The sequence below is a fragment of the Ipomoea triloba genome, chromosome 13, assembly GCF_003576645.1.
Source record: "Ipomoea triloba cultivar NCNSP0323 chromosome 13, ASM357664v1".
In the NCBI taxonomy this organism is placed as follows: Eukaryota; Viridiplantae; Streptophyta; class Magnoliopsida; order Solanales; family Convolvulaceae; genus Ipomoea; species Ipomoea triloba.
The window spans coordinates 28,811,786-28,828,045 of NC_044928.1; the positions used below are offsets into that span (position 1 = coordinate 28,811,786).

At 35.6% G+C, this 16,260-nt stretch overlaps 4 protein-coding genes across 4 annotated transcripts; all 4 read right to left on the minus strand.

The window, feature by feature from the left end:
• Positions 1 to 3,026: 3,026 nt before the first annotated feature.
• Positions 3,027 to 6,232, minus strand: LOC116001523 (putative UPF0481 protein At3g02645). The gene is made up of 2 exons (XM_031241400.1): positions 5,581 to 6,232; positions 3,027 to 4,346 (listed from the first exon to the last, which is right to left on the minus strand). The coding sequence occupies exons 1-2, from the start codon at positions 6,049 to 6,051 to the stop codon at positions 3,246 to 3,248; spliced, it is 1,572 nt and encodes a 523-aa protein (XP_031097260.1). The 5' UTR covers positions 6,052 to 6,232; the 3' UTR covers positions 3,027 to 3,245.
• An 876-nt stretch (positions 6,233 to 7,108) lies between these two features.
• LOC116001885 (putative UPF0481 protein At3g02645) lies at positions 7,109 to 9,579 on the minus strand. The gene is made up of 2 exons (XM_031241833.1): positions 9,031 to 9,579; positions 7,109 to 8,320 (listed from the first exon to the last, which is right to left on the minus strand). The coding sequence occupies exons 1-2, from the start codon at positions 9,499 to 9,501 to the stop codon at positions 7,211 to 7,213; spliced, it is 1,581 nt and encodes a 526-aa protein (XP_031097693.1). The 5' UTR covers positions 9,502 to 9,579; the 3' UTR covers positions 7,109 to 7,210.
• A 940-nt stretch (positions 9,580 to 10,519) lies between these two features.
• On the minus strand, positions 10,520 to 13,185 carry LOC116001454 (probable pectinesterase 29). Its single transcript, XM_031241329.1, has 5 exons — positions 13,004 to 13,185; positions 12,665 to 12,815; positions 11,926 to 12,138; positions 11,023 to 11,321; positions 10,520 to 10,700 (listed from the first exon to the last, which is right to left on the minus strand). The coding sequence occupies exons 1-5, from the start codon at positions 13,183 to 13,185 to the stop codon at positions 10,520 to 10,522; spliced, it is 1,026 nt and encodes a 341-aa protein (XP_031097189.1).
• A 1,430-nt stretch (positions 13,186 to 14,615) lies between these two features.
• LOC116000960 (cytochrome b5-like) lies at positions 14,616 to 15,274 on the minus strand. Its single transcript, XM_031240840.1, has 3 exons — positions 15,176 to 15,274; positions 15,005 to 15,071; positions 14,616 to 14,897 (listed from the first exon to the last, which is right to left on the minus strand). Exons 1-3 carry the CDS (start codon positions 15,266 to 15,268, stop codon positions 14,650 to 14,652), a joined length of 408 nt encoding a protein of 135 aa, XP_031096700.1. The 5' UTR covers positions 15,269 to 15,274; the 3' UTR covers positions 14,616 to 14,649.
• Between the last annotated feature and the right edge of the window lie 986 nt (positions 15,275 to 16,260).

The window sequence follows — 16,260 nt, forward strand, 5'->3', positions numbered from 1 at the left end:
TAGTAGTGTTCGTGAACAAGCTCGTTTGTGTTCGTTTAGTAGTGTTCACGAACAAGCTCGTTTAGTGTTCGTTTAATAATGTTCGCGAACATGTTTATATATATATATATAATTGTTCGTGAAGATGTGAATGCATATTATTTATTGTTCGCGAACAAATTGTGTTCATGAACATATGCAGGTGTTTGGTTATTAAGTGTTCACGAACGTGTTCCTGAACGTAAATGAACATGTTTGTTAACATTTGCGAACACGTTCGTGAACGTGTTCGTTAATGTTAAACGAACACGTTCGTGAACATGTTCGCGAACGTTAACGAACACTAACGAACGCTTAACAAATGAACACGAACAGGATTTTCAAAAACCTTAACAAACGAACACGAACACGAACACAAACACCCCAAAATCCTTAACAAACGAACACGAACAACCTTCGTTCGTTTATGTTCGGTTCGTTAACAGCCCTAGTAATATCAGGTACAATATAAATGTCACTATTTTTGCATAAAATGTACCAAATAGGTTATAAAACTTTACATTTAAAGTCAATTAGGCACTCAAACATTTTTAAGTTGCAATTAGGTACATAAACATGTAAATCTAGTCATCAATGCATAATTACCTGTTAGTGACCTGTAATAACACGTAAATATAAATGTCAATTTTTTAGCATAAAACGTATCAAATAGGCCATCAAACTTTATCTGTGAATTAAATTAGGCTCTCAAACTTTTTAAAGTTGCAATTGGATACATAAACATATAAATTTAGTCATCAAGGATAATTACCTGTTAGTGACCTGTAATACCAGGTAAATATAAATGTCAATTTTTTTGCATAAAATGTATCAAATAGGCCATCAAACTTTATCTGTAATGTCTATTAGGCCCTCAAACTTTTTAAAATTACAATTAGATACATAAAAATGTAAATTTAGTCATCAAGGCATAATTACCTCTAAGTGACCAGAAATATCAGGTAAATATAAATGTCACATTTTTTTTGCATAAAATGTATCAAATAGGTTATAAAATTTTACCTTTAAATTCAATTAGGCACTCAAACTTTTTTCAGTTGCAATTAGGTACATAAACATGTAAATCTATAACAGGTAATATAAATGTCACTTTTTTTAGCATAAAATGGATCAAATAGGCCATCAAACTTTATCTTTAAAGTCAATTAGGCTCTCAAACTTTTTAAAGTTGCAATTGGATACATAAACATGTAAATTTAGTCATCAAGGATAATTACCTATTAGTGACCTGTAATACAAGGTAAATATAAATATCACTTTTTTTGCATAAAATGTATCAAATAGGCCATCAAACTTTATCTTTAAAGTCATTTAGGCCCTCAAACTTATTAAAATTACAATTAGATATATAAAAATGTAAATTTAGTCATCAATGCATAATTACCTGTTAGTGACTTGTAATATCAGGTAAATATAAATGTCACTTTTTTTTTGCATATGTAATATCAGGTAAATATAAATGTCACTTTTTTTTTGCATAAAATGTACCTAATAGGTTATCAAACTTTAACTTTAAAGTCAATTAGGCACTCAAACTTTTTTGAGTTGAAAGTAGATACATAAACATGTAAATCTAGTCATCAAGTCATAATTACCTGTTAGTGACCTATAATATTAGGTAAATATAAATGTCACTTTTTTTCAATAAAACATATAAAATAGGCCATCAAACTTTATCTGTAAATTCAATTCGGCTCTCAAACTTTTTAAAGTTGCAATTGGATACATAAACATGTAAATTTAGTCATCAAGGATAATTACCTGTTGGTGACCTGTATTACCAGGTAAATATAAATGTCACTTTTTTTTGCATAAAATTTATCAAATAGGCCATCAAACTTTATCTGTAAACTCAATTACGCCCTAAAACTTTTTAAAATTGCAATTACTTACATAAAAATGTAAATTTAGTCATCAAGGCATAATTACCTGTTAGTGACCTGTAATATCAGGTAAATATAAATGTCACTTTTTTTTTGCATATGTAATATCAGGTAAATATAAATGTCACTTTTTTTTTGCATAAAATGTACCTAATAGGTTATCAAACTTTAACTTTAAAGTCAATTAGGCACTCAAATTTTTTTAAGTTGCAATTAGGTACATAAACATGTAAGTATAGTCATCAAAGCATAATTACCTGTTAGTGACCTTTAATAATAGGTAAATATAAATGTCACATTTTTTTTTAGCATAAAACGTATCACAAATAGGCCATTAAACTTTATCTGTAAAGTCAATTAGGCTCTCAAACCTTTTAAATCTACAAAGTATATAAATCATATTTATAGTGTACGTGGACCTTGGTTCGCCATATAAATTGCCATTATATTCTATAAAACAAAGAGTTGTAATGCTAGGTAGGTACTAAGCAGACATCATTAAAGTGATTGCATTGGCTTGAGAACCTACAATGTTGCATCCATAGACTTGGCAATATGCTTGCAAAATCTGCAGAGCTAGCAGCAATACCATGAACATAAACATCAGATACTTCATTGCAATCCCAAAAGGTTTCCTTAAGAACTGGACTGCAATCTTCACAATCTTCTGCAGAAATCTGTGCAGCCTTTTGCACACCTTCCACTACGCTTGTTCATCGTTCAGGCTTCCCTTTATAGTTGATCGGCTCAAATAAAAAAGGCCTATAGGTCTCTCCCACGAAGAGTCAAACTTGAAACCTTGTGGTTACCAAGTCAACAACTTAACCAACTTGGTTGGAGTTGCTAATTTGTTACTATGAGAGCTTTAAATTATTGTGCAGATATAATGTCTAAAGCTGACATTTTTATGGTTGATTATCCATTTAAACTAAGTCAAGATGGAAGAAATGGGAGGGTTTAATGGTTTAAATTGAGTACTAGGAGGAGAAAAGTGTCCTGCATTCAAAATCTAAGGTGCAAAAACAGCACCAAGATACATACATATATGACAGGACCTAGACTAAATGGATGTGATTTTATACCAATGAAAATGGATCAAAGATGGAAAACTAATTGATAGATGTGATTTTCTTGAAATCAGGCTAATCTGTGACTAAAGAACATTACTTGAAGTTAGTTTCAGAGGATAATATTAAGCAGACAAATGAAAGAGAACTAACATGAAACCAATAATCCACTAACATAAACACATGAACCAGACATCATTATTAAGCAGACAAATGAAAGAGCACTAACATAAACACATGATGACACCACTAAGAACTAACCAGACATCATTAAACTGAGAGCCTTGGTCTCAGATTCCCCCTTGCTGCATCCATAGAACTGGCAATATGCTTGCATTATCTGCAGCACTAACAGCAGTACCATGAAGATGTACAAAGCAAACTTCATTGCAATTGCACTAGGCTTCCTCAGAAACTCGACCGCATTCTTGACATTCTTCTCGAGAAATCTCCACAGCCTTTTCCATGCCTTCTTATTCTCCCATTTCTCCACCATCTCCTTCACTTGCCTCACCACCTTCCCGCTTTTTGACTCCTTCAGATGCCCCGCGGATCTGCTAAACCCGTTAAAGATTTCAGCAGCTTGTTCATCATTCAGGTCGCTCTTTACAATACCCTTCTCGCGCAGCAACGACACATCTTTGTCTGTATGCACTAACCCGCACATCAAATCAACATACTCACCAAGCTCCAAACTGGACTCTGGGGTGGCAATTGCAGCTTCATAGGCTACCAAGTTTCTTAACACCACTTCTGAATCATGTTTCAGAGTGATTTCGGGGAGATAAATCGTGGGTTTTCCTTCGTCTTCATTCTCGAACTCGATATGCCTAATCCCTCCAAAAAACACCTGCTTGAACTCCACCTTGTATTTCTCAGACAGCTCTGACACTGAAGGAATCTGAATCTTATTTGTGTTTGCTTTCTGTTCTTGATCTTTACTCAGCTCTGCAGCTAACTTACTGTTCTCCCAAACTTGCAGAGATTTGAAGGTAAACTGAAGTGATTTAACAATGGGTCCTCCAAGTCCTAGATCAGTTAATGCAGATAAAACCTCTGTTCCAATCTCTGTGATATTGGCTTTACTTCCTAGCATGCTTTCTTGTTCTACTTCTATACGGCCATGGTTGTTTACAATGAGATAATACATGTGAGCTAAGAGGTGTTTACTCTCAGTACGGCGGTCTTTCCGCAGCTCCGTCAGTTTGAGCGGAGAGTGGGCTTTGCAGAAGTAGTAAAACAGCTGGGAATACAACATGGTTTCCGGCGTACCCTTTTCCGGCGAGAACAAATCCAGTTCCTTCCCCATCTCCGCCACAGCAAATGCCGGAACTTGGTTCTCCAGCATTGCAACATCCTTGAGTTAGATATAAATAATAATCCTTGTGTTAGGTATTCTAACAATACAGAATAATAATCAAGTGTATTAGTGTCTGTGTGAGTACCATGAAATATATGTGTTATATAATGAATATTTTGTATAAGTTTATATTAAGCACAGAGTCTAGTTGGATAATATTTCTTTCTTTTGTTGGAAAAAGTTTGGATAATATTTCTAATTATTCAATCCAATTATTCAGTACAACCAAAGTACCTAATAAGCGCACCACTTAATTAAGGTGCTAATATATAATATATGAAATTTGCTCAAATGTCTAGCTACACCTTCCAGTGCGATATACATCACGTGAAAAATGCACATAAATGAAAATGCACAAAAACACCCCATAACTCCTACATTCCAAATTGTACATTTTCAAACACTGTGTGATATATATTTGTATACCTAGTGGTGTGTTTTTGGTATGGCACCTAATGGTGTATATTTGTATTGTTCATTTCCCTAACAGTAATGGTGTATTTTGATAACACTAGTGGTGTATACTATAGGGGAAAGCGTAACCGCAGCTCAACTCTACTTTATAATATATATATATAATATATAGGGAAAATGATCAAATACACCCTCAAACTTTTGCTAAAAAGTTAATTAGGCCCTTGAACTTTTAAAAATTGCAATTAAATCCATGAACATTTTTTTTTTTTGGAGCATTTAAACACATTGAACTGTTGGTAACATGTAATTACAGATCAATTAGGTTTTCGGTGAACCTCAAGCCAAACTCTAGCAAACCTTTGGCAAGTTAGATCAAAATCAGCCACCGATGACCGTTACAGTCGCACCAATCACGCTCTGTCAGAGAAGGCGACCAAACTGGTCGCCTTCTCCCATCGACGGAGAAGCCATTTCCATCAACAGGAGATGGCGACCATTTTGGTCGCCATCTCCGTCAAGTGGAGATGGCTTCTTCGTCGATCGGAGAAGTCCTTATCTGGTAGAGTGTTACTGGCGATGATCGTAATTGTCGCCGATAGCTAATTTTGACCTAACTTACCTAAGGTTCATGGGTGGTTCGCCGGAAACATAATTGACCTGCAATTACATGTCACCAACAGGTTAGTGGTGCAATTGCTCCAAAATAAAATGTTTGTGAATTTAATTGTAACTTTCATAATTGACTTCTTAACAAACGTTTGAGGGTGTATTTGATCATTTTTCTTAATATATATTATCAAGAAAAATCTTACACCTTGGCGAATTCTCGGAGGCCGGGCTCGAGATTCTCTGTCTCAGTTTTGTCGTCATAGGAGCCGAGAAAATCGAGCAAGAAGAGGGAATCAATGGCGACGATGTAGTCTAGAGTGGAGCATTCAAGATCCAAGTACTTATCGTAGCAAGCTCGAACCGCCGGCTCCAAACCCCTCGTTTTTCCGAGGAAGTCGTCGGAGAAATTCCTGGACGACAGAAATGTCTTGACTTTTGCGAGCTTTTGCATGTCGGCGACGTGGAGCTCCGGCCGGAGATGATGGTAGGCTCCCAGGCCGATGTGCTGCGGCGTGTAAGATTCCGGCTTGGCTTCAGTGATGGCTTTTGGGAGTTGAAAGATGGAAGGGGTGAAATCGATTTCTATGGCGAGTTGTGGTGAGTCTAATGCTCTGCTTCCTTGGCTCACCCATTTTTTTTCGTCTATGGATGGACTGAACACTGAAATGTCTGCCATGTTTGTCTGTGTGATTCTCTTTGTTTCCCTTTCTGATGCAATTCAGCTTTACAAGCATAGAAACTTAGAAAGGATATCTGCAGGGTGTAGGCAAAATCTAAATGTGTATATAGTAAAAGAGTATACTTCACTCCATATCCCCATCAGAAGGACAATTTCACCTGTATCTTTCAATTCCATAATAATTTCTCGGGGTAACCCTCATTAATAAAGTAGCTGATTTTGCATTTACTTCCCACCAGTATTTTCCTTGCTTCCTTTTCAACTAAAAACTAAAAGCACATTATCAATACTTGTGATCCTAACCGACAAAGGATTACAAGGAAGTAAACTAACATAGGTTACTCATAGTTGATTGGCTCAAATCAGAAAGACCAATGGGGCTCTCTTGCAAAAAGTCGAACTTGAAACCTTGTAGTTATCAAACCAATAACTTAACCAACTTGGTTGGAATTGCCCCTTTTATAGGCTAATTTGTTACTATGAGAGTTTTAAATTATTGTGCAGATATAAGGGTGTTTGGTAAATAGTTCATAGTATTAGCTGATTTTAGAAAGACGTTTGATAAATTAGTTGTTAACTAATTGTTGATTATATAACTGTTACAAAAAGTTAATTAGCCAAGCACTTATATTTAATTGTTTAACCAAGTCAAACACCTAATAGTGGTCAAACAAGCTAAAATTGATCAATAGGCTAACTATTTTACCAGGCCATAATGTGTAAAGGTGACATTTTTATGTTTGATTATCCATTTAACTAAGTCAAGAGGGAAGAAATGGGAGTGTTTAATGGTTTAATTGAGTACTAGGAATAGAAAAGTGTCCTGCATTCAAAATCTAAGGTGCAAAAACAGAACCAAGATACATACATATATGACAGGACCTAGACTAAATGGATGTGACTTTATACCAATGAAAATGGTTCAAAGATGGAAAATTAACTGATAGATGAGATTTTCTTGAAATCAGGCTAATCTGTGACTAAAGAACATTACTTGAAGTTAGTTGCAGAGGATAATATTAAGCAGACAAATGAAACTAATAATCCACTAACATAAACACATGAACCAGACATCATTAATAAGCAGACAATTAAAAGAGCAGCAACATGAAACTAATAATCCAATAACATAAACACATAATGACACAACTAAGAACTAACCAGACATCATTAAACTGAAAGCCTTGGTCTCAGATTCCCCCTTGCTGCATCCATAGAACTGGCAATATGCTTGCATTATCTGCAGCACTAGCAACAATACCATGAAGATGTACAAAGCACACTTCATTGCAATTGCACTAGGCTTCCTCAGAAACTCAACCACATTCTTGACATTCTTCTCGAGAAATCTCCATAGCCTTTTCCATGGCTTCTTATTCTCCCATTTCTCCACCATCGCCTTCACTTGCCTCACAACCTCCCGGCTTTCTGACCCCTCCACCTTCAGCTCCCCCACGGATCTGCTAAACCCGTTAAAGATTTCAGCAACTTGTTTGTCGTTCAGGCAAGTCAAATCGCTCTTTACAATACCCTTATCTCGTAGCAACGACACATCTTTGTCTGTATGCACTAACCCGCACATCAAATCAACATACTCACCAAGCTCCAAACTGGACTCTGGGGTGGCAATTGCAGCTTCATAGGCTACCAAGTTTCTTAACACCACTTCTGAATCATGTTTCAGAGTGATTTCGGGGAGATAAATCGCGGGTTTTCCTTCGTTTTCATCCTCGAACTTGACATGCCTAATCCCTCCAAAATCCAGCACATTGAACTCCACCTTGTATTTCTCAGACAGCTCTGACACTGAAGGAATCTGAATCTTATTTGTGTTTGCTCTCTGTTCTCGATCTTTACTAAGCTCTGCAGCTAACTTACTGTTCTCCCAAACTTGCAGAGATTTGAGGGTAAACTGAAGTGATTTAACAATGGGTCCTCCAAGTCCTAGCTCAGTTAATGCAGTTAAAACCTCTGTTCCAATCTCTGTGATTTTGGCTTTTGTTCTTTGCATGCTTTCTTGTTCTTTACGGCCATGGTTGTTTACAATCAGATGATACATGTGAGCTAAGAGGTGTTTACTCTCAGTACGCCGGTCTTTCCACAGCTCCGCCAGTTTGAGCGGAGAGTGGGCTTTGCAGAAGTAGTAAAACAGCTGGGAATACAACATGGTTTCCGGCGTACCCTTTTCCGGCGAGAACAAATCCAGTTCCTTCCCCATCTCCGCCACCGCAAATGCCGGAACTTGGTTCTCCAGCATTGCAATATCCTTGTGTTAGATATAAATAATCAGCCTTGTGTTACATATAAATAATCTGATACAAAATAATAATACACAGATAATGTATTGATGTGTGCTATATAATGAATATATCATGTATTCAATCAAGTTTATATTAGGCACTGATTAAATAACAATAGCTAGTTATTCTGTCTACCAAAGTATTTAATAAGACTAGTCAACTTGTACGGCTTTAATTAAGGTTCTATCGGTGCCATTTACACCACTAACGTTAATAAAATGCACCATTAGTAATAAGAAAATACACAACAGTGAAAATATACAAAACCACTTACAAAATTTTTGGCCCATTTTCGAGCACTGTGTGGAGTATATTTACATATCTAATTTTTTTGGTGATGCATATATTTATATTGTGCATTTAATATTAGTGAGGTAAATTACACCCATTGCATGAAAAGGTGCAATCGCACCTGAAGTCTACTCATATAATATATTCCATCCCATTTTATGTGTTTAATTCGCTTAACGATGTTTGACTGATGTTATTTTAATTCAATTTTTTATAATATTAAGTTTAATATTAATATACAAAATTTATATATTTATAAACTATAGTACTATTAAATATAAAAAATTAAATTTAAAAATAAATAAAAAATATTTAAAAAATAAACAAAGAAGAAAGAGTTGGTTATGTGTGACAGAAGACTATATTATTAGAGAAAATCTCATACCTTGGCGAATTCTCGGTGGCCGGGCTTGAGATTCTCTGTCTCAGTTTTGTGGTCGTAGGAGCCCAGAAAATCGAGCAAGAAGAGGGAATCAATGGCGATGATGTAGTCTAGAGTGGAGCCTTCAAGATCCAAGTACTTATCGTAGCTAGCTCGAACCGCCGGCTCCAAACCCCTCGCTTTTCCGAGGAAGTCGTCGGAGAAATTCCCGGACGACAGAAATGTCTTGACTTTTGCGACCTTTTGCATGTCGGCGACGTGGAGCTCCGGCCGGAGATGGTGGTAGGCTCCCAGGCCGAGGTGCTGCGGCGCGTAAGATTCCGGGCTGGTTTCAGTGAGGGATTTTGGGAGTTGAAAGATGGAAGGGGTGAAATCGATTTCTATGGCGAGTTCTGATGAGTGTAATGCTCTGTTTCCTTGGCTCACCCATTTGTTTTCGTCTATGGTTGGAGTGTAGACTGAAGTGGCCGCCATGTTTTTTTCTTCTGGGTTTCTCTCTTTCTTCTTCTTCTCCCCCTTTCTCTTAGCATTCAACTGTACTGTCTTGTTTAGGCAGTTCTTATGTCATTAATGTGACACCAACAATGCCGTTCACGTTTTCAACAGTAAAATCATGCCCTTTTTTCTGTTTAGATTCTGAAGAAAACATCAATTATTTTGGAACCTTTGTCGTCTTCTTACCATTTTCTTTTCCCGCTTAAATAAGCCCACTGTATTTTGGTGCAGTGAAATTCAAAAACGAATTATTGACCTGCTATCATAATTACTAGGATTCCATTGAGTAAATCTTACCCAAGATAATTTAGGTGAGAAGATTGAGATTATAATTCTTACCCACAATCTATTATCAATTGAAATGTCTATGCAAGTAATATATATATATATTGGGACAAAGAAAGTTAGGCATACATAATACAAGAGTTAATATTACCATAGGTCCCTTGTCTTTAGTGAAAATTTTTAAATTTAGTCTCAGAATATCGGTTTTGTCATTTAATACCCCAGACTATTATTTTTTGGACACTATTAGTTCTTCTCATAACTTTTCTCATTTTTAGTAAGTGCATTTTTGTCTCTTTATATTTTTTTTGTTATTTTTTAGTTTTAACATGTTTAATTGGATTAGGACTTTAGGTATCCTCCAATTTTTAGTAACTATATTTTTCACTCAATTTTTAGTTGAAATAAAAAAATATAACAAAAGAAAAATGTGCAAAGGACAAAAAATGCCTTTACTGAAAATAAGAAAAATCATGAGAATGACTAAAAGTATCCAAAAAATAATAGTTTAAAATGTTAAATAACAAAAATAATAGTTTGAAATTAAATTTAAAATTATCACCAAAGGACGTTTGATGTAATTAACTCACTAATACAACTATCACTCATAAAATCCATATTTTTGGTAATATCTTCATCCAAATAAATGTAGTCTAGTCAAGCTACAATATTATTCATAAATATGAGGTTTCCAAGAAATAGTAGAACAAAATTAAGGTAGCACGGCGGAGGTGTAGGGTTGGCCTTCAATCCAGCCATTATCATTAACATAGGACAAGCTTGTATACCACTTCAGCTGCTTAGAACTCAACTTGGTTAGCCATGGCACTCGCTTCTTCTTGTGTGATCCTGGCCCTTTAGACCCATACTCTACGAAGGTCAGCTTTGAAGGGCTGTCGGAAACAAAACAAGAATCATGTTTCACTCCAGTCAACTAAGTCAGGTTGTTAACTTAATGAACCTTATAAATTTGACTTCAACTGAAGCGTCCTATAGACTTTTTTGGTTTGAGTCGGTTTATTTATCACAAGATCCAGTTTACCTGTACATACCACTATATTTTTGAGATGCAAAATGTTGGATTTAACCCTTAGGTCTCCGCTCAACCATTCCCTAGTGACCTGATGCTGAACTTAGCCTTTATTTGGCCTCCGCTCAATATAGTGACTACGATTTTTTCTCGTCGTTAAAGAAAATGGAAGAATAGATAATTACTCGGCGTTGGGGGGCGGGGCCGGGGCGGGGGAGGGGGAGGGCGCGAGGTCGGAGTTGATGACAGCGAATGTATTAGTCCATCCTTCTGGAACAATGACATTTTCCATGTTTGTTCGGAAAAATATGACAGTGGCGTAACTCCGCCATGGCCTCCCCAAGAAGGCCTTTCCATTTCCAACAATTTGGCAATTCTTGAACACAAATCCAGTGTTTTCCTCAGCACTCTGTCTTGCATTTGCTGTGATGTAACCTGCCCATCCATACTCCAGAGCTCCCGCATTTACCTCTATAATACAATCCTGCAAACATTTCTTTTTTGATAAATATATTGAATACGGGTCAGAAGCAAGTCGATCCAAGGAAACGGATCAAGTTGATTCGGGTTAAGTTGACCCCTGTAGTCGGTCCCCGTGGCCCCAAAGCCAACCACAAGGCGGGCCCCGGACAATCCAACCCGAGCCCAAGAGGTTGGGTTGGTGGGATCCGTGGGGTCGGCCTTGAGCTTGGCAGGGACCATATTCACCCACCTTGAACGGGGTGCCCCATTCCGAAAAAATGAATAAAAATAAATACTCCATAATACCAAATAAGAGAGCCAAGTCAATCCAAGTTAGACTGACTCCCGTAGTCCGTAGTCGGCCACTCGACCCCAGGGGCTCCAAAGCCAACCACGAGCCCGGCCCCAAGCAATCTAACCCGAGCCCAAGAGGCTGGTTGGGATGGGTTCGTGGGCCCGGCCGAGGGCTTGGCACGGACCATATCCACCCACCCTGAGCGGGAGTGCTCAATTCGAAAAAATAAAATAAAATAACATAATCAAACATGATTAATTCGGTCCCGAATTAATTAATTCCATCATATGCCAATTGATCCAATGTTTAAATTGTAAAACATATGGTTTACCTCATAGATTGAGCGGGCTTCACCAAAGATGAAATCAACGGCTCCAGCAATAGTGCAATCTTTGTAGTAATGGCGTCCAAATGTATCCCACAATGTGTCTTGCCAGCCGTTGAATCTACAGTTATATACGGCTATCATGTCGCCGGCGAAGATTCCGGCCACCGCCACCTCCCTTGGGTTCTTGGTCGTTTCCGGCGGGTAGTTGTAGGAATTCTGCTCGTTTCATTAAATTTCAATTTTAGTGCTTTCATTATTCTCTCTTTATTTTTTGTTATCTACTTTAAAATTAACTAAATTGGATGTAAATTTTAAAATTCTTGTCAATTCTAGTTTTCCCGTGATTAAATTTTGTATGGAGTACTAAATTTGCTTTTTGACTAGAATTAAATACAACAAAATATTACAGTAAATTTTAACGGGTAACTTTTTAAATTTACGAAAAAGTTTGTAACTGTTATTTAATGTCTAAAGATATTTTCTTACTTTTAAGTAAAACTTCTCCAATGACCTTAGACAACAAAGAATTACAATAAAGTAAAAATATAAATTACTGGTAACTAACCAATTCAGTAAACTAGTCTGAGTTGCTCATAACTATTAGCTCGAACTAAGAATCACTAATAGACACGAAAAGTCAAACTTGACTTGAATTACTAAACTAATTTCCTAATTAACTTAGCCTAAATTAAATCTATTAATATTAATTTGTGGAAATTAAGGAGAGAGAGGGGGATCATACTGTGAAGGTCAAGGATTCCACAACTATGTTGTCAGCTTCAACGGTGAAAGTGGCGTTTTGAATTGACCCATGAACATCCCAAATCACATTCGTTTTTTTTGATCCCTTGAGATAAATATATGGCTTCTCTTTTGGAATTCTCACTCGTTCACTGTATTAAACAAATAAGAATTAGTTTTAGTACACCAAAACAACGAAAACTGCAACGAAATTACTTAAAAAGAGACTTAGTTCACCTTAAACTTATCCTAGAGTTGTCAAAATAGGTCGGTGAGGCCCAGATAGATATCTAATCGATCTTAATTTCAAGAAAATAGAAATATACATAATGAATGTTACCTATATGTGCCACTTTTGACTTTGATGATGATCCAATTCTGATTGTTGAGAGGAACAGAATCAATGGCTGCTTGGATAGTCTGGTAATTTCCATGCCCAGATTGATCAACGGTGATGGTTGGATAATGCTGCCTAGAGAGTTCATCTTGTACGCTAACACTTTGTAGTGATGCAAAAGCCATGCACAAATGTGCACTTAGGCTCAAGAAACTCAACTTATTAGAGAGGATAGACATTTTAGGAGACATAGTTTGCTGCTAAAATTGTCACTTTTTCGAGTTTTATATTAGAAATATCGATGTCAAAGAAGTTGCATTTATGATTGAAGGTAAACTTCTGGTTTGCTAAGCAATTTGTGAATCGCCCACTTACTTGTGAGGAGTGGTTTGATACTGTCCTCAGTTTCTTGTTGATCGTCTTTTATCAGATTCAATGAATTAAATTCTTTTTTTTTTCAAAAAAATATTCGAAATATCGATCAAATAAAGTAAAGATATAAATGCGTATCGTTAAAGAAGATGTTTAAAATCAAAACAACTGATTTCATTTAAAGAAACAATAAGGTCAACAAAACAGGCTAAATTTAGTCTATTTTAGTTATAATTACATAAAGCATTAAAATATCATTCCTTCCTCGATTTAAAAATGAATTGATATTATTTTTAAAAACTTAAATTACTTTTAGTTAATTACATAAAGCAGTAAATATCATTCCTAATCAAGAGACTCGATGTAGAAATTAATTGATAATTATTTTTAAAAACTTAAATTACTTTTTTCATTAAAAAAATACTATCTCATAATATTTATTTATTTAGATTCTTCTTTTAATAAAATCAAGATATTTATTTTAAAAATTCACTTATATTTTTCGAACGTAATGGACTAATGGTATTCTAGAGGGTCATTATTTCTTTTTTAAAATAAGAGTCATTATTTGCTTTTATTAATTAGCTTCAATAGTACCAAAAAAAGTCAACTAATTTATTAACCATGTTTTACCTTTGGCACAAAATTTAAGAAAAATGAGATGAGTTGGATGAGTGAGAATGGAGAGAGAGAAAAATGGAGGTCTCCCTGCAAGGAAGGGGATTTTGCAGAAATTGTGGGTCCCATCTTTGTTTGCTCTCTGACTCCATACGCGCGTTGTGCGCAATTTGCGCGCCCCCTCTCATGAAACCAAACAACCTAAAATACTTATTTGCTCATATTTAGAAAAATTTAATTAAGCAACAATAATCATATTTAGAAAAAAAAAATTAAGTCTATGATTAATTGAAATCGTCAATTGTTTACTTTTGAATAATAAATCGAAACTTAACCGAGTTGACTTGTCCCTATTATTGAACATGGCATATCCTCTTTTTTTTTTAAAACAACATGGCGTATCCTTAAATAAGATAATAATAATTTTGATACATGTAAATTCCATAGGAATCTTTGTTCCTAAACTTCATCCCGTGATCAGTTGAGCTGTCTATGCATACAATTTTATAAGAATCTTAATCATATTTTAAGTAAAATTTTCATTTTTTTTATGATGAGAAAACTCATAACCATAACTAAAAGTGTGCATTAAGTAAATGACGGCTTGTGACATTATCTGATGAAAAACGACAATGAGATAAATTAGCCTAAGTTGCCACCTAGGTAGCCCAGAAGTGAACTGCAACGCCCAAACCTAAGACCGTTAGGGGCAGTAGAAACCGGAGGAGCTCGAAATTAATCCGACGTGATGACTCGCCGGGACCACCATCTTTAGGCTGCTCCGGCGGGACGTAAGCGGCGGCGGCGACGGTATCGGTATCCACCTCTCCGACGTAGAACTCGTCGAGCATTAATCTTGCAGCACTGCCATGCCCCGCATCCTCAAATTCTTCGCTGGCATCCTTACCTATGAATATATATCATCGGATCAATGTCGGAAAAAGAGATTAGCACACACTAATCACAATTAATTAATGATTAATTAATTAATTTCCCAGTAAACTAATGATTTACCTGCCGCTGCCAACAAGACATCCTCACCACCAGGATGTTCATTAAGGAAGTTTGTAACGTTGTAAGCCTGAATTAATCAACGATTAGTTCTTCTAATGATTAAAGGACACGAAACTATGAAGAAGCTAGAGAATATGAGTTAATTAACTATAATTGATGATAATTAATTACCTTAGCATTGATAATTACCCAGCAATCTTTGGGCGTGTTGTGTAAAGAAACTTCATTACAGCTTACTAATAATCTCTTCTCGCCAGCCCCCATAGCTTCCCTCTCCTTTCTCCTCTGTGGAAGTTAATATGTAGGCACTCATATATGGCTTCATTTGATTAATTTATATTGAAGTCCATCACTTTATTGGTTATTCAATATATTTTTAAATATTATAAAAACATGTTAATAAGTACAATTTTTTACCTATCATATCCAGTACTTCTACCATTGTGTCTAGATTTCGCTTAATTATATTCCACAAATAAGATTTGACTCTTACTAAAAAAAAAAGATCTAGTTCGAAACTCTTTAACATGGTGCATCTTTATAACAGTCAAAATTTTAATGCAAAATTTTGAGTAATAATGAATTTTTTTTATTTTTTTTTATAAATTTCGAGCTTAAGGGTAAATTTAGGGTGTCCTAGATGTTACATATTCTATATGATCAAAAGGCATAATGTAGTGGGCTGTGGGCTTGATGTTGACTTGGATAGTGGTTGAGTAGAAGTAGACTAGAAGTGCTGCTTAATGTTTTTGGCCATACTACAATTGGGAATCTAAACTTATAGATTCTCTTCTGTATTATAGAATTTATATTTTGTTATATTTTCCTGGCTAAAAGTACATGCACTAATTAAAACACAGTAAACTGAAAATTCATATAGTTGAAAAAATAACAAGAGGTAAAAATATTTTAAATGAAATCCGCCTTGTGATCTTAACACTTGAGCGTGCCTATATATATCCACACACACACACACACACACACACACACACATATATATATATATATATGCGCTCAGGTGAGAATCAATCATAGCGGTCCACGTGTCCAGATTTAATAGATAAGATGTAAATTTAAAAAAAAAAAAAAAAAAGACACAATGACTTTTTCGTAAATAACTAATAACTCAAATTTTGGTGCAAGTAACGTGTGTTAAAAGTGCAAGTATGCAAGTAAAAAGTGCAAGTAGAATCACTTAAAAGTGCAACCATTTTTACTTAATAGTGCAAGTAATTTACTTTTTTAACATTGGTGCA